General features: G+C 39.1%; 1 protein-coding gene across 5 annotated transcripts in view; it reads left to right on the top strand.

The window, feature by feature from the left end:
- Nucleotides 1–23,054, top strand: part of RASGRP3 (RAS guanyl releasing protein 3) — a 304,603-nt gene that overhangs the window by 261,690 nt on the left and 19,859 nt on the right. For all 5 annotated transcript variants that reach the window (XM_082249448.1, XM_082249451.1, XM_082249449.1 and 2 more), the window contains 4 exons: nt 10,986–11,101; nt 15,586–15,733; nt 19,936–19,972; nt 21,996–22,121. In XM_082249448.1, coding sequence (XP_082105574.1) covers nt 10,986–11,101; nt 15,586–15,733; nt 19,936–19,972; nt 21,996–22,121 — 427 coding nt within the window. The remainder of the gene's footprint in view (nt 1–10,985; nt 11,102–15,585; nt 15,734–19,935; nt 19,973–21,995; nt 22,122–23,054) is intronic.

The following is a 23,054-nucleotide window of genomic DNA, read 5'->3' as shown; positions in this document are numbered from 1 at the left end:
TAATAATAAAAAACAATAGCTAGTACACTAATCATCAAAAGTTAAGAACATGAAAAACATATGGAAACCAGTAATCTACTTTTTTAACATCATACCTTACCCTCCCAAAACAATTCTACAGTAACTCTTACTGTTAATTTTTCTTTCAATTCAATTGTATGGATTTTTTTAATATATATATATATATATATATATATATATATGTTTTTTTTTTTTTTTGCTTTTTAGTTAAAATAGGAAATGGCCCTACCTGAGATAAAGTTAGCCTCTGCAAGCATTAACCAGTCATAGTTTTGAGGGCAATTGGAATACCATGAAATACTCACCTTAATTAATGCTACCACAGGCTTCCTCTGTGGTGCAGAACTGGTTCCCCAGAAGCCTCACTGGTCACAGTTCTCCAACAATAAAATGTACAATGCAGTACCAGTAGTCCTGCAGGACACTGAGGGCCCATCCAAATCCTGGGAGTGTCAGACAGTGGAGGATAACACTGGCAGATGGTGAGCAGAAAATTAAAACAAATAATTCACTTTACCTTGCAGTGCAGAGGGGGCCCCACTGCATGTCTAACTTTGTCTATACAGTAGTGATCGAAAGTTTGGGCACCCCAGGTAAACAATTGTATTAATGTGCATAAAGAAGCCAAGGAAAGATGGAAAAATCTCCAAAAGGCATTAAAATTACAGATTAGACATTCTTATAATATGTCAACAAAAGTTAGATTTTATTTTCATCATTTACACTTTCAAAATAACAGAAAACAAAAAAATGGCACCTGCGATCCTTTTTAGATACTGTGTTACTGGTCCATTTGCTTGGGCTGGAATTATGTGTGTGTGTTTGTCCAGTGTGTTGTTATCCTAAAATGTATTGTAAGGACATTCCTTAATGTCTATACAATGTTTGAATAAGAACAGAGAAAAGCTCACAACCATCAGTGTCTCCTAGATAAGTACTTCAACATGTAGTATGCGCTTCATTTATAGCTATGCTATACTGCCTCTTTATTACTTTTTTATTCTGCTGCTTTTTTTTTCTTCAGTATTTCTATAAAGTAGGATCTTTAAGCCCTGCTAAGCTATAATTATTTTACAATTACACATTATTACTTTCTTTTTTTTTATTTATATTTCCTACTTCAGAGCTCATCTAAGTCACAGTATTTAAAAATGTCATATGGAACATTTTGTCTTAACCATGAAGTAAAATGTATTAAGAAAAAAATAAAATAAAATACTGGTATTGTATTTAATGTGACATTCTAGACTAAACATACAGTTGTGCTCATACATTTACATACCCTGGCAGAATTTATTATTTCTTGGCAATTTTTCCGAGAATATGAATGATAACACAAAAACTTTTCTTTCACTCATAGCTAGTGTTTGGCTGAAGCCATTTATTACCAATCAACTGTGTTTACTCTTTTTAAATCATAATGACAACAGAAACTACCCAAATGACCCTGATCAAAAGTTTACATACCCCCGTTCTTAATAACATGTATTGCCTCCTTTAACATTACATCTTGAAGTCTTTTGTGGTATTTGTGGATGAGGCTCTTTATCTTCCCAGATGGTAAAGATGGCCATTCTTCCTGGCCTACAGTTTCTGTAAATTCTTGGGCTGTCTTGCATGAATTGCACATTTTTTTATCTCCCTAGAGTGGCTCAATGATATTGAGGTCAGGTGACTGAGATGGCCACTCCAGAACCTTCACTTTATTCTTCTGTAACCAATGACAGGTCGACTTGGCCTTGTGTTTAGGATCATTGTCATGTTGGAATGTCCAAGTACGTCCCATGCGCAGCTTCCGGGTTGATAAATGCAAATTTTCCTCCAGTATTTTTTGATAACATACTGCATTCGTCTTCCCATCAATTCTGACCAAATTTCCTGTGCCTTTGTAGCTCACACATCCCCAAAACATTAGCAATCCACCTCCGTGTTTCACAGAAGGAATTGTGTACCTTTCATCATAGGCCTTGTTGACTCTTCTCCAAATGTAGCATTTATGGTTGTGGCCAAAAAGCTCAATTTTGGTCTTATCACTCCAAATGACTTTGTGCCAGAAGGTTTGTGGCTTGTCTCTGCTTTCTGGCATATTGTAAGCGGGATACTTTGTGGCATTTGCTTAGTAATAGCTTTCTTCTGGTGACTCAACCATGCAGCCCATCTTTCTTCAAGTGCCTCCTTAATGTGCATCTTGAAACAGCTACACCACATGTTTTCAGAGAGTTCTATACTTCACCTGAAGTTATTTGTGGGTTTTTCTTTGCATCCCGAACAATTTTCCTGGCAGTTGTGGCTGAAATTTTATTTGGTCTACCTGACTGTGGTTTGGTTTCAACAGAACCCCTCATTTTCCACTTCCTTGATTAGAGTTTGAACACTGCTGATTGACATTCTCAATTCCTTGGATATATTTTTATATCCCTTTCCTGTTTTATACAGTTCAACTTCCTTTTCCCACAGATCCTTTGACAATTGTTTTGCTTTTTCCATGACTCAGAATCCAGAAACATCGGTGCAGCACTGGATGAAAGATGCAAGAGTCTGTCAGGAGTCCAGAAACACATTGACCTTTTATACACACAGACTCATTACAAGCAAACAGATCACAGGTGACGATGGTTACCATTAATAGCCATTCAACCCCTTTGTGTCAACTTGTGTGAATGTGTGAATGTCAAAATCACCAGGGTATGTAAACTTTTGATCAGGGTAATTTGGGTAGTTTCTGTTGTCATTATGATGTAAAAAGAGTATACACAGTTGATTGATAATAAATGTCTTCAGCCAAACACTAATCATGAGTGAAAGAAAAGTTTTTGTGTTATCATTCATATTCTTGGAAAAATGGGCAAGAGATCATAATATCTGCCAGGGTATGTAAACTTATAAGCACACCTGTATCAAAATTACGTTACTTGACAACAAATTGCTTATTTAAGGTTGCATTATTCTATCCATTATTAAGTGATTTATTACACTGTATGTACAAATATTTCAGGGACCATGAAATGTTTATAATGCAACAGAATGGGGACATCATATTCAACAGCATTAATGAATGTAATATGAATAATGTAATAATAATAATAATTCATTAATACAACACAAACGTGCATATGCTGTATATGTGGTATTACCCCCCCCCCCCCACCTGCTCCCCTGAAATTGGAGGGGGTTGTACATATGCCACAGCTTGTAAAGTTGAGAGGCAGCTTAACCTGTCAAACTCACCCATTCATGTCAACACTTAGCTTGTGATTGCAGTAGGTTAGTGCCATTCAAAATTGCAGCTCAGCAAAAAGAAAAAAAAAAAGACATTCAGGAAGTGTCGGGATCTACTCTTCAACACATGGAAGCTGCAGTTTAGCCGATCTCTGTAAAGCTTTCCACTGAAGATCACTTTTCAGGGAATGCTGTAGCATGAACTAAACCTAACTGCTTTCTGACCACTTTTATTTTTCAGCAAACACCTTAACTCCAGGTTTTCCTCCACAGAGGTTTCAGCATCACACAGAATACTAAGCAAAATACAGCATCCTGGCTATTCACACTACTTAGTCCTTAGTCTGTTTCAACTCAGTCTCACTCTTTCATTTCAGGCTAGGGCCAGGGCAAGGGGTGGGCAGAAGGGAGAGATGCCCTGGGCGCAATGTTTTATTGCAGGGATATGGGTGCCCTGACACTAACCCTAAGGGAAAGGGGGGGCACAGTTTGGCATCTTCACCCTGGATGCTGGATGACCTTGTCCCGACACTGTTTGAGGCAATGGCCTGGTCAAAAATTTCCATAAGGGACAGTTTGTCTCCTGAGAAGCGCACTTCCCTGTCTTCACTAGCCTTATTTCCAATTGTGGGTCCACACTTACCTGACTCTCACGAGTCCAGCACCTAAAGACAATGACAGACTGTCTGTCACAGTATACACAAAAGTAAAGGTAGTTACATAGTTTTTCAAAAGGGAATTAGAATGTTTTATCTAAAAAAACACATCACATAACAGACCAAAAAACATGAATTCCTCAGAGTTTCAAATCCAGTTAAAAAAAGACAACTTCAGTTTGGTACAAAAAATAAATCAAATTTGCATTGATGTTTGACTATCTTGCTTGGTTCCACCAAAACATAGCATTTTAAACCTTGGTACATTGTATAGTTTGTAACTGTACATCAGATAGCTATGTTTGCTCATTGTACTGTATATAAAAGTTATGCTTGCTGCACAGCACAAATCTATCAATCTGCAAAGTTTACTGAGACTGCTAAGGCTTGGTTCACACTGCCATGACCTGAAAGTCACATGACTTCAAGTGTGACTTTGTCAGGTGACTTCATTGCAACTTCAGTGCAATTTAAGATGAGGATCCGACTTGGAGGCGACTTCCATTTAAGTCTTTGGGCACAAGTCAGATAGAAGTCACCTTGAAGTAGTACAGGAACCCATTCTAAAGTAGGAGCGACTAACATGGGATTTCACATGTCACACGATTCCAAGTTGCGGCAATGTGAACCAAGCCTAAGGAATACTATGTTGCTCCACATACAGAAAAGCACAGGGGGGAGAAAATACAATTAGGTGTATATAAAAAAATATAAAATGGAACAACAAATACAAAATGGAAAAGTCAAATCAAAATTGGCTTTTGGGTACATTTGATATCAGAGGACAGCATATGAAACAATGTGATCTTGCTGGCTGTTGTTAAAGAAAATGGACATTTACTTTCTTTGTGGTCAGGTATAGTTTTTACACTTGTTAACTATTGTGATAGGCCTTGCCAATTTCTCTAGCTCAATGCAAACCTAAAATAATCTCTGTACTGTCCTCATACACTCACCATTTCTCCAAAGTAGATACGGTAGAGAAGGCAAAATTATTGTCACAGTGATTTTCACACTCACTTCTTCTGTGCTCCAATGTCAGGTTTTCTTCCTGTGCGAGACCCCCGGTGAGCACCAAATCAGTGACCAACAGCACCTCTGCCATTTCATGCCAGGCTATGTCGTAAAGGGTCGATACATGTGTTACTGAGTGTTCCAGCATTGTGTCAAAACACTAGCAGCTGGACCCTCTGTGTTCCCATGTGACCTGTCAAGCATTTCCCAGTGCCTTCCAGTATTGTCTTTGTGATCTTCAGTGACACCCAGTGTCCATCCAGCCTGCACCTAACTAATGTGTGTCTCATCGGTCCCAGCATGGTGTTGTCACTCATTCCAACCTTGTTTCCAGTGTATTCCAGCCTGTGACCCTGTGCCTTCTCTTGTGAGCCTCGTGTTCCCCAATCGTTATCCTGCTCCAGTAATTTTATGCAGTCCTGCTAGCATCCATTCTTCCTTCATCACTGGGTCTCCCTCTGCACTTAAGTCAGTTCCTCCTTCTCTACACCATTGTGTTTCCCTTTGAGTTCCAACCAGCCTCTCACCAGTAAACTTCAGCCTATGTTTCTCCTCTGTGCCTCAGTGTGTTCCTGTGCACTCCTGCTGTGTCACCTAACACTTTGTGAAAAAAGTCAGATAAAAAATGCAAGAACAGGTTGATGGCGCTGCCAGTATATACCTGCTAATCCGTTTGCTTTCTAATGATGCTAAAAAAAAATATGCGGTCCTCTGACTCGCTGAGTGGGCTGTTACTGAGAGTAGGTAAAAGTCCTTTGCAGTGCTGGGCCTTGGATACACAAAGTGTTAGGTGAAATGAAAAAAATCCGCGCTTAGGATAATTAAAGTTGATGCTGGCTGCAGCCCACCTGTACACTATATTCCTAGGAGTAAAGTCAGATACAAAATGCAAGAACAGGTTGATGGCGCTGCCAGTATATACCTGCTAATCCGTTTGCTTTCTAATGATGCTAAAATAAATGTTAAATATAGAATTAATAAAGTGTCTTGTGCTTCATAAATAAATATTGAATATGAAATAAAGTGTCAGGTGCTTCATACTAATGAAAAAAATCTGGGGTTAAGTGCAAGAAATAGGTGATCCAATTCTGTGAAAAATGTACAATTTTACTGGTGCAAGCTCCAAGTATAAATAAATAAATTAGTTCCTAGGTGAGTGAACTCGAGCATTACCATAATTTCTGCCAGAGCACCTGCACCAGTCACTTTTTGCACCCCTAATCTAGGGAGTGTTTCACCATAGTGGGACTCACCTTTCCTCTAGGACTTTTAGCCATTACGGACTTACCAGTACCTGTAGTTCTGATGTTACATCTTTAGCGTCTTATTTATATACCTGCGTTTTAACATTTGATGCTTCCTATTGTAGAGTTTGCACTTTTTAAGGATTTCACTTTTTAAAGATTTCACAGTTCACGTATGTAATAATATATGATTTTAGGTTGATTCAATATATTTTTACCAATCCTTTCTAGGTTGGCTTACTTATTTTTAAGGTTCACTCACCTAGGAACTAATTTATTTATTTATACTTGGAGCTTGCACCAGTAAAATTGTACATTTTTCACAGAATTGGATCACCTATTTCTTGCACTTAACCCCAGATTTTTTTCATTAGTATGAAGCACCTGACACTTTATTTCATATTCAATATTTATTTATGAAGCACAAGACACTTTATTAATTCTATATTTAACATTTATTTTAGCATCATTAGAAAGCAAACGGATTAGCAGGTATATACTGGCAGCGCCATCAACCTGTTCTTGCATTTTGTATCTGACTTTACTCCTAGGAATATAGTGTACAGGTGGGCTGCAGCCAGCATCAACTTTAATTATCCTAAGCGCGGATTTTTTTCATTTCACCTAACACTTTGTGTATCCAAGGCCCAGCACTGCAAAGGACTTTTACCTACTCTCAGTAACAGCCCACTCAGCGAGTCAGAGGACCGCAACCTGAGTGTTGCCTGCAGCATAACAGCTCTATCTCTAGTAGCTCTGGTGAAGACCATTTTGTTCCTTAGATTCTGTTCCTCTTCATTGGGTTATATGGGCAAGGTGAAGTAAAGTGGCGCTGCCTGATTATAAGTGATAAAAAATGGATGTTGCTAATTAAAGTGCTATAGTGTTAATTTATAAATAAAAACTCAGTGTAAGAACAATATCACAATTGGTGCATAAATTAATCTCCTTAGTTGGGGTGTTGTAAAGTGTTTTAAGTGCAAACAATACATAGATAATATATGTGCCAGTGGAAAAAGGTATGTTTAAAAGCACACTTTGTATAATGTGTGCCTTGCCTATACAGGTGGTGATCCGTGCACTAAATAATATAAAATACAGTAAATTCACATCTATGCTAGTAACGAATAAATACAACAATAAATAGTGCTCATGCAGTGAATAAATAGTCCCAAAAAACCAGATCAACAGACTGTTTAGTTGCTGGGTAAATCCGTGATTAAAAGAAATATATATGCAGTAATCAGTGAAAACGGCTAATTAAAGTGCTTCCAATGCTTTAGGGGTGATGTGGGTGATGGGTGAAACACACAGGTGCACCCCTCCAATTGCTCCCGCACTCACCGGAGGTATGTACCCCTACAGGGGTAACAAGCCTTATTGCAGCGTTGTCTTGTAAGGCTCCTGAGGGAGGGGGAGGGGATGTCCCCCTTTTGTGCCAGATAATAGGATCTCCTCTTAAATGCAGTCGATGATGATATGTAAGGAAGAAGTACTAATATAGCGATGTACCGTTTACAAAATAGCTTTATTGCGAAAGATAAAGGTCAGGTACTCACATAAAATACAATGGTAACGGGCATCCAAGCAGTAGGGGCCGCGAGTCCCTCGTTGGCGGCCGCTTCCGAACGCTGTGCGGGTCAGCGACCGGATCTGCGTTGCAGTGGGGCGGAAATGACGTAATCGCGCACGACACGTTTCTTCAGAGCTGACGTCATCAGGTGCGTCATGGGTTCTCACCATGCTGAACCACTCTTCCTTTAGCAGGAACAGATTCTCAGTCTGTGACAATGTTACCTTTTAGTGGTTAGCTAAAATTATTTAACCACTTAAGCCCCGGAAGATTTTACCCCCTTCCTGACCAGGGCCTATTTTGCGATTCGGCACTGTGTGACTTTAACGGCCAATTACGCGGTCCTGTGACACTGTACCTAAACAAATTTGACGTCCTTTTTTTCCCACAAACGGAGCTTTCTTTTGGTGCTATTTGATCACCTGTGCGATTTTTTGATCATGCGCTATAAACAAAAAAAGAGCGTCAAAATAAAAATAACAATATTTTTCACATTTTTTTAATATGAAATTCCCCCAAAAAAATGTAAAAATCAAAATTTTTTAACATTTTAGGCCAATTTGTTTTATGCTACACATGTTTGGTAAAAAAAAATCGCAAAAAGTGTGTTTTGATTGGTTTGCACAAAAGTTATTGCGTTTACTAACTAAGGGAAAGATTTTTGTCATTTTTGTTGTGTTTTTTTCAACGAGTAATGGCAGCGATCTGCGAATTTTTTTGCAGGACTGCGACATTGCGGTGGACAGATCGGACCCTTGACTGACATTTTTGACACTTTTGGGGTTACCAGTGACATTACTACAGTAATCCGTGCTATACATATGCACTGTTACTGTAAAAATTACACTGACAGTGAAGGGGTTAATTTTTTTTTAGAGGGAGGGGTTAAGTGTGTCCCTAGGGGCATGCTTCTAACTGTGATTGGATGTGGTTTGAGGTGTAAGAACAGAGATCAACGGTCCTATATAGCAGAACCGCAGGGGAGAATGACAGGCGGCTGTGTTTACGTTAGCCACCTGCCTTTCTCCCGCTGTAACGGACAATTGCGAGTGCCCGGCGGACATCGGGTCCGCCGGCCACACACACGGGGGGTCCGTGAGCGAGTGGGAGCGTGCCTCCGGCGGCGCGCGCGCTTGCTCCCTAGAGCCTCACAGGCTAGCGATGTAGACCTACATCACTTTGCCTGTGAGGGGCTGACTGCTGACGTAAATCGTCGTTAGGCAGTCGGCAAGTGGTTAAAAGATACAAGCTTTTGGAGCTCGAAAGCGATGGCTAAAATTACAGATAAAAATGGAAAACTATATATAGAATATGAATGAAGATAAAATGTAAAGGATGACATGTACATAAATAATCAACAAATATCTGATACAAACACACACTGCGTTAATGCATGGTATGTGTTGATGCAATGCAGTGCACCAACACACTATGGGTTGTTCACACCAATACTCACGTTTTGATGTGTATTTACATGTGCACTGGTGTGCATTGTGCATATGCACTGTAGTGTGTTATTACAACACATCACAGTACTTACATTTTTTTCTCTTTTTAAACTTTTTAAAATGAGTTACTTAACATTGCAACATGTTGTGTGTAAAACAATGCATTGCATTGCCTGCAACTTATCATAATGCACATACAACACTATAGATGCATAGGTGTGAGGCCAACCTCTAGATTCTTAGCATAAGTTGCTTATTTACAATTTTGTGTACCTTGGATTATTAGGCGCCGTTCACATAGCAGCGACGCTACTTCCCGGGGCGACCTCCGAGGTCGCGGCGCGCTGCTCGCCCCGGGACCTCAGAGCGGCCGGCACGGACTTCATAACATTGAAGTCTATGACGGTCGCTCCGGGTCGCCCCAAAGAAGCTCCGGACCCTTTTTCTAAGTCGGAGCGACTTGTGTCGCTCCTATTAGAACGGGTCCGCAGCTTCCCTATGGAAGACGACCTACGGCGACCTGTGAGGCGACCAGGTCGCCTCACAGGTCGCCCCAGTGTGAACGGGGACTTACTGTTTCCCGAAAAGGCACAATTTAAAATATACAAACATTTGTTATTTATTAACACAATACAGTTGTATGTTTTAAACTTAGTAGGAGTTTTATGTTGTGTTTTCGTGCGTTAGTGTACTTTAGCAAAAATATAATTTTGATAAACATTTGTGTAACTATAATGAAATCTACAAAATCAGCAGCACCATCTTCTTATTTTTTTCAGTTGTGTGCTTCTAGAAAATCTAATGTTTTAGGACAAACCCTGGAAGCCGTAAATAAAAATAAACAAAGAAAAGTTGCTAAAATGGTCTGGATAACTGAGGTTAAAGCACAGAGCCTGACAGTAAAAGGGTTAAAGCATCCCCTAAGCATATTTTTAAATGAACTGTGTAATTTTAATGTAGCCCTTTAGGCATTAGCACATGTACTTCATGGTAGTATCCTGAGAATGATGCCCATTTTTACCAAAAGAAACAAAAATTCCAAGTGTTGGCTCCCATAGAGTTCAATGGGGTTCGGGAGTTATGTTTTTTCATTTGTTTGGTGAATGTTCAGGAAACCAACCTTCTCAGTTTGCTCATCACTAGTCAGCATTAGTGGCCACTGCATAGTAGCTTTACCACTTTACTGACACCCCCCCCATCTTCAAATACATATTGCTTAAAACTTCTGTTAAAGATAAAGCTTTAAAAAAAATAATAATAATAATCCTAGGCTTCTGATGCTTCCAGGTAGTGAAGGTGACATTACCGTGCTTACTGTTGCCTCCCGGGAAATCTAGGTGATGAAAAGATAAACTGCTATCCAGTTCTTATTTCTATCTGTGACCAAATGGGGAAGATTTTCCCTTACTACCTACATCCTCTACTCTCCTATATGAAATGAATGAAGAGTGTGAAACTCAGATTGGAAGGCACGGTCAGCAATAAAAATATTTTCAGCAGTTCTAGCCTTCCTTGCTTTGCTAAAAATTTTCCTTTTGGCTGTGATTTTACTTGGATATCCAAAACAAAATGATTTTTTTTTCCTAGAGTTTGAATTTTAAAATTTTAGTACATTTGTGTGTAAATGTATGCTTTACTTTGCAGTGTCATTTTGAATACCCCATGGTCCCCAGAAAATGTAATTTAATGAATATTATTTACCTGAGACATCCAAAAAAGTATAACAATATAAAAATATAAATGATAGTGAATGAAATGTTGATAAGTGTAATCCTAACCTCAATTAACATCCATTATATATATTTTGAAGTCTGTTTTTAGAAACTATGACCATGATCATGATGGATATATTTCTCAAGAGGACTTTGAAAGTATTGCTGCTAACTTCCCATTTCTGGACTCCTTCTGTGTTCTAGACAAGGATCAGTAAGTTTTCGTATGCATTTTTCAAATGTTGGCATGTTATAAATTATTGTTCCGCAAGGCATAATAAATACTAAAGCACAAACTCAATATTGGCCAGGAGTATGTATGGCCTATTTTAATAAATGTCAATAATGCAAACAAAAAATCTTTGGACAATAACGCCCTCAACATATATCTCACTGTAATTTTAATGGATTAACTGTTGTGATCTACAGGACACAGAAATAGTTTAGAGTAAATGAGACAAGGATAAAGCTGGCTATACACAGTATATAACTATACATAAGAAAACATTTCTGGAGGATCTGTGCGCTTGGCCTTACTTTATTTGGCACAAAGGAGTTCATTGAGTGAACTGCATAGTGACTGAAAGGGTTTATGCACTGGCAATTTTGCAGCTAGGGACACAAATGTATGACTCCATAGAAATCTGTAAATATTTTCTTAGTTTTTACCAAAGGCGGTCTTTGTCTAAATTAAAAAAAAAATCAGATACCCAGCTTATGTGTCAAAACTTTATAATCGAATTTGTTAGATATAGCCCTAATAGAAAGTGCACTACATTTTCTGCATGACGTTTACAAGATGGCTACTTCTAGAGATTAAATTTACACATGAACTTTTTTGGCCCTTTAAAAAAGATATTAACTGTGGAAGCTGTACCCAAAAAGGCAAGAAGAGGGAAAGGAACAAGTTACTTGCATTGCCTGTAGGCATTGCAGCAGATCAGCTATCTTTTTCTATTAGTGACTTACTATGTTTTGTTTTGTCTGCACTGTGTCTTTGTGTGTAGGCATCCATTTTTTCTTCCTTGCCTTAGAGATGCCCCCTGATGATATATGGGAAATTTTCAAAAAGTACCAGGGGGCATTCAGAAATCACTGATCCACAAAATAGAAGAAGCATGAATATCTTTGCACTGCAGGTCCTCAGGTACAACTTCCACTGCAGCATGGAGAATGGCAAGCAACACAGTAGTGACATACGGAATCTCATTCCAAATCTCTTGACACTGGCCATCACAGGAATAATGTTAAGGTGCCCATAGATAAATCAAAATCCATCTGGTTCAGCAGGGACTGACCAAATTTTGATCCACGTGTGGCAAGAGCAGTTGAGCTGAAGTCAATCTAACAATCAACTTCTGATCAACCGCTTTGTCACATAAAAGCTGTCAGAATACAATAGTGCTGCAGGATGTGTGGATAGGGGAATCAGTTCATTTTTTTCTTTTGTTCAGCCTACTGGCTGAATGAAAAAAAACTGAACCATGTATGGCCAGCTTTAGATGATCAGTGCATATAAGGTATACATTTACAAGGCTCGTGTCACTGGAGTGCTTAGGCACATGACGTGTTCTGCTATTTATAAGGTGAAATTAAAGGCATAAGGTAAACTTTTCAGAGTACAGTACTGCTTAGGCACAATTTCCATTTCTATATGTTGCCTATAAAATAGGAGCTCTTTTTTAATTTTTTAAGTTTGGGTCCATTTTTATTTTTATAACAGTTTAACCACTCTTAGGACTTTTTTTTACAGCTCTGAATCTTGGGTTTGAGCCCCACCACAGACAAAATTCACATACATGGGCTTTTTTCTAACAATAGGTTGGAAGGTTAAATACATACCTTAGTAATTAGTTGCCAGTTTATTGAAGAAATCTTCTTCTATTCCAGCAGGTGTCTGTATGTTTTTCTGATAGCTTTTCAGTTTTACACTATATAACGAATTTATTAAAACTGGAGAAAAGAAAGTAAAGTTGCCAGTAGCAAACAATAAGATTTCACTTTTTATTTTTTTGAAAAATTCAGCAAAACTTTTAATTGGACTTTGGGCAAAACCTTTAATTGGACTATGGGCAAAACCTTTAATTGGACTATGGGCAAAACCTTTAATTGGACTATGGGCAAAACCTTTAATTGGACTATGGGCAAAACCTTTTTTCACTGGTTTTCACTGATGTGACTCATGGCATGGATACTGTCTGCTGTAGTAATTGGAGAATTGTAAAGAAGTCATCTGCGCTTTTAAAATCTTTACAGCCAGCCATGTAGAGTGTATCAAGATCAATCGTATATTGCAAAATGTGTGGCCTTCCAATTACCTAGGTGTCCTTTCGCTATCGTTTTACAGGCAGTAGTGTTATCTGATCAGTAATTATGTTGTTTAGGGTCTGAGGAAAGCCACAACTGGGAGGTAATACTTGCATTCTCTGTGTTCCCTTGCTGCTGAAGTCAGAAATAATATTTTAGTTTGAAAGAACAAAGTAACCATCTCACTACTAGGTAAAAATATTTTAAAAGGAACTTCAAAAAAGTAAAACTAGAGGTCCCAAGATGAATAAACATGCCTGTTTATTTGGCTTATTCAAAGGAACCAATGTTTTGGTAGAAAATGTGGGCAGCCATTGTTGATCTCAAAAAAAGATTAGTGTTCATGTTGATAATTTGTCTTCAATACTTTCTATGTCCCTGACCCAGAGAAAGCATATAGACCATTAGATCTGACTTTACATGTTGCAAATGTATCCCGGGTCAGTGACCAGTGAAAGTGTTGCAACCAGAAGGTCAGCATACTGGAAAGACAGATTGTATATCCAGAAAGAGCTCAGCAATGGTAGATTAATATTAGTTTTTTCAAAGTGCAATGTTTTTGTTAGAAGAATGATATTTATGTCTTTTAAAGGTGTTTATTTTTTAAGTTTTTAATCATTTGGCATAAAATATCTATAAAACAAAATCAGAAACATTCATTCACTAAGTCAGTGAATTAATGTCTCTGATTTTGTTTTATAGATATTTTATAAAGCAGGGAGCCCCAACCCCACCCTGCCTTAAACATACTGTAGTTATTTAGTTCAAACCTGAGATGAGTGTTACAGAATGTTAACCATTGTTATGTATATATTAGAACCCATTTATTTGCTCGAGGCAATAAACAAATGTTCCAGCTTTGGGTTCCAAATTTGATTAAACTTGATTGGGCAAGCACAGTTTGTATAGATGAGTTTGTATTTCGGTAAGACATCATTCACCATCTAAATCAGCTGATCAATAGATGGTAGGTTAGGGTCCCTCCAGGGAACCGAATCTAAAGAGAACATAGTCCAAAGAGTATTTTGTAGTATATCTTCATTTAATGTTTTTAGTAAGAATGTTACAGGGGATTTAGGAGCAGTAAATCTAAAATTAGTGGCCAGCAGGTTGTCCAAATTCAAGCAATTTTGGAGTATTCCTGGACAAGTCAAAAATAGGGTAATTAGGTCCACCTGATCACTGACATTTTGTATTTGGGATAGAGAAAGGTAAGATGAGAACCCCAGGTTTTTAAAGCTGTCTGTTCTGCTCTGTTCTGACAGTCGGAAGTCCTTACCCAGATTCTACTAAAAAGTAATAAAAAGTTTTTATGTTTTTTTAAATTTCCTGTCCAGGTGACAATGTTGACACTGTTTAAGGGAAATCCACTCAATATGGACACTAGGAGAACAATGAAAAAACCAAATTTTCTGAAGTTCTACTTTATTTATTACATTTTTAGTTATGACATTTCTACCTATACATTTATTATAAACAATACTGTGAGATCAGGGAATCTGTGGTGAAAAAATGTTTGTGGGTCCTTGTAGACCACATACTTATTAATAGCATGCACGTCAGTTAAAAAAAGCAAGCAGAATACAATCATGCATCAAAAAAGAATATTTATTTCTAGGGCTAAATTATTATTTTTCCCAAATCATTGGCTTGGCCTCATCTTGAAAAAATTGAGTACAATTCTGGTCACCAGTGAACAAAAAACATGTTCTAGAGTTGGAGAGAGTTCAACAAAGAGCAACAAAGTCAACAAGGGACTGGAGGATCTCCATTACAAGGAAAGATTGAGTAAATTACTGCTATTCCCCTTGAAGAAGAGATTTTAAAGAGGAGATCTGAAAGCTATTTCCATATTAATCAATAGTGACTGTAGGGATGGTAACAATTTAAGGTCCCTGACAAGGATACACGGTAACAAATTGACATTGAAGAAAAAGAGGTTTAATCTGAAATTTTGTAGGGTGTTCTTTACTGTTAGAGCAAAGTGTGGAAACTCAGTTGCCCAGGGAAGTTTCAAAACCTTCTAAATTTGTCAAAGGGCATAGTATACAAGGGGTATGTATATTCTTAGCAGGCTCAAAGTGGCACACTCACAATCACATAACTTGTACTGAACAGAGTCATGTCTTTTTTTCAACCTGATCTACTATGTAATATATTCAATTTACAGCATATACTGTATAAGGGTAAATATAAGCACCTGCAAGAATGCTCTTCCATATTATAGTCTCATCAGTTTTCTTAGATGAACAAGCCTTGAAAAAAGGGAGAAAACAAAGTAATAACAATATTACATCCATGTGTTTAATGCAAAACTTTTGTACTTGCTATATGAACAGTAATACTAGTAATTAGTTACTTTAACAAAGCAGTTTTTTTTTCTCTTTACAGAGATGGCCTTATCAGCAAGGATGAAATGATGGCCTACTTTCTTAGGGCTAAGTCTCAGTTTCATTGCAAAATGTGTCCTGGCTTTGTTCACAATTTCCAGGAGATGACATATTTAAAGCCAACGTTCTGCGAGCACTGTGCAGGATTTGTACGTATATTTTATTGGGCTGTAAATAAGCTTTACATTCAGGTCTGCCACAGCTTATTGCAACACTCTGAAATTATTCTGCATAGGAAAAACCATAAAACATTTTAAGGATTACTACATGAGATGTACCAAGAATATTAGCAGTAAATAGGAAACACTATGCCATGTTTTTCAAAACCACTCTTAGGCTCCTTTCACACGGCCGCTCCGTGTGTCCGCAAATCATCCCATCCGTTTGCGGATGATTTGCGGACATAATGTAAGTGAATGGCACTGCGGGTGTCAGCGGAATACCATCCGCTGACACCCGATTTTCCTCCTTTCAGTTCTGTTCCGTTTTTACGAATGGAACAGAACCCCATTTTTCCTTCCGTGTAAAAAACGGAAAGGAAGGAAAATCGGATGTCAGCGGTGTCATCCGCTGACATCCGCAGTGCCATATACTTACATTATGTCCGCATATCATCCGCAAACGGATGGGATGATATGCAGGCACACGGAGCGGATGACAGAAATGTCATCCGCTCCGTGGAAAAAAAAAAAAAGTCCCGCAGCGGACCTTTCACACGGAGCGGCCGTGTGAAAGGAGCCTTACTGCATCTAAATAAAAAATACATTAATATACAGTGGTGATAGAAAGTTTGGGCACCAGGTAAAAATTTGTATTAATGTGCATAAAGAAGCCAAGTAAAGGTGGAAAAATCTCCAAAAGGCATCAAATTACAGATTAGACATTCTTATAATATGTTAACAAAAGTTAGATTTTATTTCCATCATTGACACTTTCAAAATTACAGAAAACAAAAAAATGGCGTCTGCAAAAGTTTGGGCACCCTGCAGAATTTATAGCATGCACTGCCCCCTTTGCAAAGCTGAGACCTGCCAGTGTCATGGATTTTTCTCAATCATCGTCTGGGAAGACCAGGTGATGTCAATCTCAAAGGTTTTAAATGACCAGACTCATCTGACCTTGCCCCAACAATCAGCACCATGGAATCTTCTAAGCAGTTGTCTAGAAAACTGAAACTGTAAATAGTTGACGCTCACAAAGCTGGAGAAGGCTATAAGAAGATAGCAAAGGGTTTTCAGATGTCAATATCCTCTGTTCGGAATGTAATTAAGAAATGGCAGTCATCAGGAACAGTGGAAGTTAAAGCAAGATCTGGAAGACCAAGAAAAATATCAGACAGAACAGTTCGCAGGATTGTGAGAAAAACAATTCAAAACCCACGTTTGACTGCACGATCCCTCCAGAAAGATCTGACAGACACTGGAGTTGTGGTACACTATTCCACTATAAAGAGATACTTGTACAAATATGGTCTTCATGGAAGAGTCCTCAGAAGAAAACCTCTCCTACGACCTCACCACAAAAATCAGCGTTTGAACTTTGCAAATGAACATATAGACAAGCCTGATGCATTTTGGAAACAAGTTCTGTGGACCGATGAGTTTAAAATTGAACTTTTTGGCCGGAATGAGCAAAGGTACTTTTGGAGAAGAAGGGGCACAGAATTTAATGAAAATAACCTCTGTCCAACTGTTCAGCATGGGGGTGGATCAATCATCCTTTGGGGTTGTATTGCAGCCAGAGGCACAGGGAACATCTCACAAGTAGAAGGAAAATGGATTCAATAACATTTCAGCAAATTTTGGATGGTAACTTGATGCCATCTGTGAAAAAGCTGAAGTAAAAGAGAGGATGGCTTCTACAAATGGATAATGATCCTAAACACACCTCGAAATCCACGGGGGATTACATCAAGAGGCGTAAACTGAAGGTTTTGCCATGGCCTTCACAATCTCCTGACCTCAACATAATTGAAAATCTATGGATAGACCTTAAAAAGGGCAGTGCGTGACAGACAGCCCAGAAATCTTAAAGAACTGGAAGACTTTTGTAAGGAAGAATGGGCAAAGATACCTCAAACAAGAATTGAAAGACTCTTGGCTGGCTACAAAAAGTATTTACAAGCTGTGATACTTGCCAAAGGGGGCAGTACAAGATATTAACTCTGCAGGGTGCCCAAACATTTGCAGATGCCATTTTTCTGTTTTCTGTCATTTTGAAAGTGTAAATGATGGAAATAAAATCTAACTTTTGTTGACATATTATAAGAATATTTAATCTGTAATTTGATGCCTTTTGGAGATTTTCCATCTTTCCTTGGCTTCTTTATGCACATTAATACAAATTTTTACCTGGGGTGCCCAAACTTTCGATCACCACTGTAAATAATAGTAGAAAAACAAACCTGTTAAAACACAAAGGTAGGATAAAATACCATCATATGTTTCAAACCTCAAGATAGCTTGACAGTTACCAGAATTCTTGAAAGACTTAGGGCCAGTTCACATCACATGCAGTCAGGTGCATTTTGGGTTTTTTTCTGCATCAAAAATGCATGAATAGTAGGTTATATGGTTTTCAATGGCATAGTTCACACCAGGCCCAGTGCGTTCCAGTTCCATAAAAAAAAGTAGAACGTGCTGAATTTTTTTTGCACTGAACTGTACTGGAATTTGGTAAAATGCATCAAAAACGCACAGGAGCGCAACTAAATGCACCAAAAGTGCACTGGAACAAACATGTCCAAAAAGAGGGGGAAAATTAACTGGAATTCATCAAAAATGTGTATGTAGAAAAGCATCTAGAACGCACCTGGATTGCATAACAGGCACATTACATATTGGAGGAATGAATAACATATTGCTGAAAATTAAAAATCTATCACTCAAGCTCTCTGTAGACTCGCTATACTTCATTGCTAAACAGGAAGTACAGCATTTTATGTACGGATCCAACTTGGCTGGCCCCATGCACATACAGTGTATCATTAACCGGTTCCTGACCACACACCTTGTATTTACTGCGGCAGTGTGGCTCCCCCAGGCAAACTGACGTAGGGCTACGTCGGTTGCAAGCAGGGAGCTAGGGGGCGAGCGTGTGCCGCTGGCAGCACGCTCCTGCCCCCAGTCGGCAGCAGGGAAGCCGATGCACGGGGCAGGTGGATCCGATTGCTGCCTGACACCCGTGATCTTTCCCCGCTGAGAGAGAAGGACGGTGGGCTGTTGTAAACACAGCTGACCATTCTTCTCCCTGGAATGATCATAGAGCCCCTGTGATCCTTCTATATAGGATCACAGATCTCTATGGTCATTTCAGAAGCCACTCCTCCCACAGTTAGAATCATTCCCCTAGGCTCACATTTAACCCCTTGATCACCCACAATGTTAACCCCTTCCCTGCCAGTGTCATTATTACAGTAACAGTGCATATTTTTAGCACTGATTACTGTAGTAATGTCACTGGCCCCCCCAAAAGTGTCAAAAATGTCAGTTAGGGGTCCGATCTGTCCGCCGCAATATCGCAGTCCTGCTGAAAATCGCAGATCGCCGCCATTATTAGTAAAAAAAAAAAGAAAAACAATAAAAATGACATAAATCTTTCCCGTAGTTAGTAGACGCTATAACTTTTGTGCAAACCAATCAAAATACGCTTATTGCGATTTTTGTTTTTTTACCAAAAATATGTAGCAGAAAATAAATTGGCCTAAAATGTTAAAAAATTCTGATTTTACATTTTTTTTTGAGAATGTTATATAGCAGAATGTGAAAAAATATATATTTTTTTTTTTTTCAGAATTGTCGCATTTTTTTGTTTATAGCGCAAAAAATAAAAATCACACAGGTGATCAAATACCACCAAAAGAAAGCTCTATTTGTGGGAAAAAAAGAACATACATTTTATTTGGGTATAGCGTCACACAACCGTGCAATTGCCTGTTAAAGTAACGCAGTGCCAAATCGCAAAATAGGGCCTGGTCATTGTATTTTAGTGGTATGCAACCTACAAGTATTAATATTTATAATATATCAGAGTATAAAAGAACTGATTAATGCTGTGTTAGTGGGGAGACGTGTCTTCAGTTATCCTCACTGTGCTCAGATACTTACATTTTCTATTTTATTTTATTTGAGGATATGCCCTTAGTTTGCGAAGACTGTTGAAAATTTTTATTAGTGAGAATTCTGGAAAGACTTCAGTGAAAATCCACACACACTGGAGATGTTGATGACAGGAAGGGTGTTGGTGTATCCTGTTTATATTAGCACAGCAATTTCTTCGTACTTCTTTATGACCTGGTCTTCCTTCTTGTTTCTGTTGCTGCATTGACTAATTGAGCTGTCCTTCATTTCAGCTGTGGGGTATCATCAAGCAAGGATACAAGTGCAAAGGTACATTTCTATCTGTGTGCATTATTGAGAATAATATTTAGGGGAGTCCATAAAGGCAAGTAGAACTTATCTTTCGGCAAAGGAATTATCTCCAAAGCTTAGTGAATTAGCTGAAACTCTGCTGACTTCCATCATCCAATCACGTAAAAATGCTGTTTTTATTTTTGCATTGCCCATGATTGTGTGTTTTTGCAAAGTAAAATGTCACTACATTCACCAAGCCCTGGGAAAATACACTTGCAAAGCAAAAAATCTTTTTGCCTTTAGGAAAAACAATATTGTTGTTTTTACACCCGACTAAAGGCCCGTACACAAGATAAGAAAATCTGTAGGGAAAATTCGTATTTCGGATTGTTAGTATGGTGCTTTCGACCAGCCAACTCCGACTTTTCGGCTGACAAAATCCTGATGTGCAGGCTATATAATTTTTGTCATCAGTCAAAACAACTTCTGATTTTCGTCTCATTAGTACAGATTTAGATGAAAAAAAATCTTAAGAGCAAGACTAGGCATGCTCAGAGACGGAAGAACACATACAAAAAAATCCAACACATGACATCACTTCTGAAGTAGAATTCTGTCGTACGGGAAAATTAGGATTAAAATAACCTCTTCACTTTCCACATCAGACTAGCATGCCACAAAAAACGGACGACAGATCGTTCGATAATCTGATCGTGTGTACGGGGCTTAAGGCCCCTTTCACACGAACGATCCGATCAGATCCGCCTGTCAGTTTTTTAGGCCGATCTGATCGGATCCTCCATGCATCCCTATGGGGCAGCAGATGTCAGCGGAGACATGTCCGCTGAGACCCGCTGACATCCGCATCCGATCCTGTCCGTGAAATCCGGACGGATGGAAACCCTATTTTCCATCCATCCAGGGGATCGGATGGGATCGGATGAGAGCGGACAGGCGGTCTGCTCTCATCCGATTCCCCCATAGAGAGCAGCGGGGCTCTGACATCCCCCTCTCCACATACAGAGCGGAGATGGAGCTGTCACCAGCCTGCTCAGTGGGGATCGGCGGATCGATCCCCGCTGAGCAGAGAACGGACCGAACCGGACAGCGGACCATGTGAAAGGAGCCATAGTTATTATTTGAAGAATAAACTTGAGTAAGAAAGCAGCTGACACTGCCACATGGACTCACTGATGTGTACTTCTTCTCATAGTGTGCTGAAAAGGCATGTTTTTTGCCTTTAGTTATGCTACATTATGCACTAAATTACCTAGTTCAATGCTTTGAATGAAGCGTAAATGAAGAAAGCAGATACAGATTAAATTTGATCATTGAGCTAAGGTTGTTATTTAACAAATAATTTGACCATGGAAGGATCCTTTGTACTCTTGACACAAATACCATAAATACTTCAGACTTGGCTTACTTCAGTTTGTTTAAATTGTAATTGATTATCTAAGTATATAGTGTATGTGTATTTAAAGTGGCTCTGAAGGCTGAGGGTTTTTTTACCTTCATGCATTCAATGCATGAAGGTGAAAAACCTTTAGTGCGCTTCTTCCCCCTGCCCTCCTTTTACTTACCTGAGCCCGATCTTGATCCAGTGATGTGCACATAAGTAGCTGCTCCCTCAGCTCTCTCCCCCCTCATTGGCTCAGACACAGCAGCGGTAGCCCTTGGCTCCTACTGCTGACAATCACAGCCACTGATTGACAGCCAGCGGGTCCAAACTGCACTGTGTGTCTTTTGGAAACACAGAGCCGGCTCAGGAGCAAGCATGCATGAGTGCCCCCATAGGAAGCGGCTTGCTATGGGGGGACTCAGCAGGGAAGAGGAGCCCAGAGCCCTGGCAGGGGACCCAAGAGGAGGATGAATAAGTATAAGTATTAGGAGGGGGGGCATCTTTAGGCATAGCTAGTAAAACCCCTAAAGTTACGCTTTAATAATGTCAGTGACCAAGATTTAACCTCACTTCAGTGGCTTATAGTAAATGCAATACCCATTTGGAAAACATCAACATGTTCGCCCATAACTTTTAAAATCTTTATTTCCCTTTCAGACTGTGGTGCTAACTGTCATAAACAATGCAAGGACCTCCTTGTGCTAGCTTGCAGAAAACTCTCTAGAGGAACATCTATTGGAAGTAGCCATGGGTCTCTTCCAAGCAGTCCATCTCTGGCTTCAGGTATTGTATAAAACAAGAAATATTGGGTTAAATAACTCGCCGAAGGTAATCCTGTGGAGCTAACAGTGCTACAGGGAGGCATTGGAGAACAATGGAGTTGATTTACTAAAGCTGGAGAGTGCAAAATCTGGTGCAGCTGTGCATGGCAGTCAATTGGCTTTTAATTTCCGCTTGGTCAATTAAGCTTTGACAAAAAAACTTGGAAGCTGATTGGTTTGTATGTGGAGCTGCACCAGATTTTGCACTCTCCAATGCCTCCCCAAACACACTTAAGTAACCCCCCTCCCAGGCCGCTGGCTCAGTTTGCAGACAGACATTCTATCAAAACCTATGTTATGGAGGGAGGGAGGTGTTTGTAGTGCTAATCCAGGGAGCAGCCTAAGGTAACATCCCTGTTTCTTCATAGATGCTATAGAGTTAGTGCACCCTAGAAAAGGAATTTTGTTACAGGCAGAATCACCAGGTAAACATAAAAAAAGAAAACCAATGTCCTCTACACCTAAGGATTGGTAAGTGGCAAAATATGAAATTGTTGTTCTTGGGTTTAGCTACATTATAACTGGCTGGATGAGACTGCAGCAGTGCACCAGGGGGGGGTTATCTGGGAACCATTTAGCATGATTCCTGATCTTTATCTCCCAGATGTGGGACATACATACTATATACATTATGTATGTATATCTACAGTACATACATAGTTACATAGTTAGTCAGGTTGATAGTCAGGTTGAAAAAAGACCATCTGGTTCAACCAAAAAAAAAAAAAAAAAAAGACAGTATTGAAAACCCAAACATACAATCCCATATACACAATCCTATACCTGCTGTTGATCCAGAGGAAGGCGAAAATAAACCTCAGCAAAGCATGATCCAATTTGCTACAGCAGGGGAAAAAAATTCCTTCCTGATCCCCCGAGAGGCAATCGGATATTC

This window comes from Pelophylax lessonae, assembly GCF_965119305.1.
Source record: "Pelophylax lessonae genome assembly, chromosome: 3".
NCBI lineage: Eukaryota > Metazoa > Chordata > Amphibia > Anura > Ranidae > Pelophylax > Pelophylax lessonae.
Note: the sequence above shows the minus strand (reverse complement) of the source record. Positions and strands in the feature narration are given on the sequence as shown.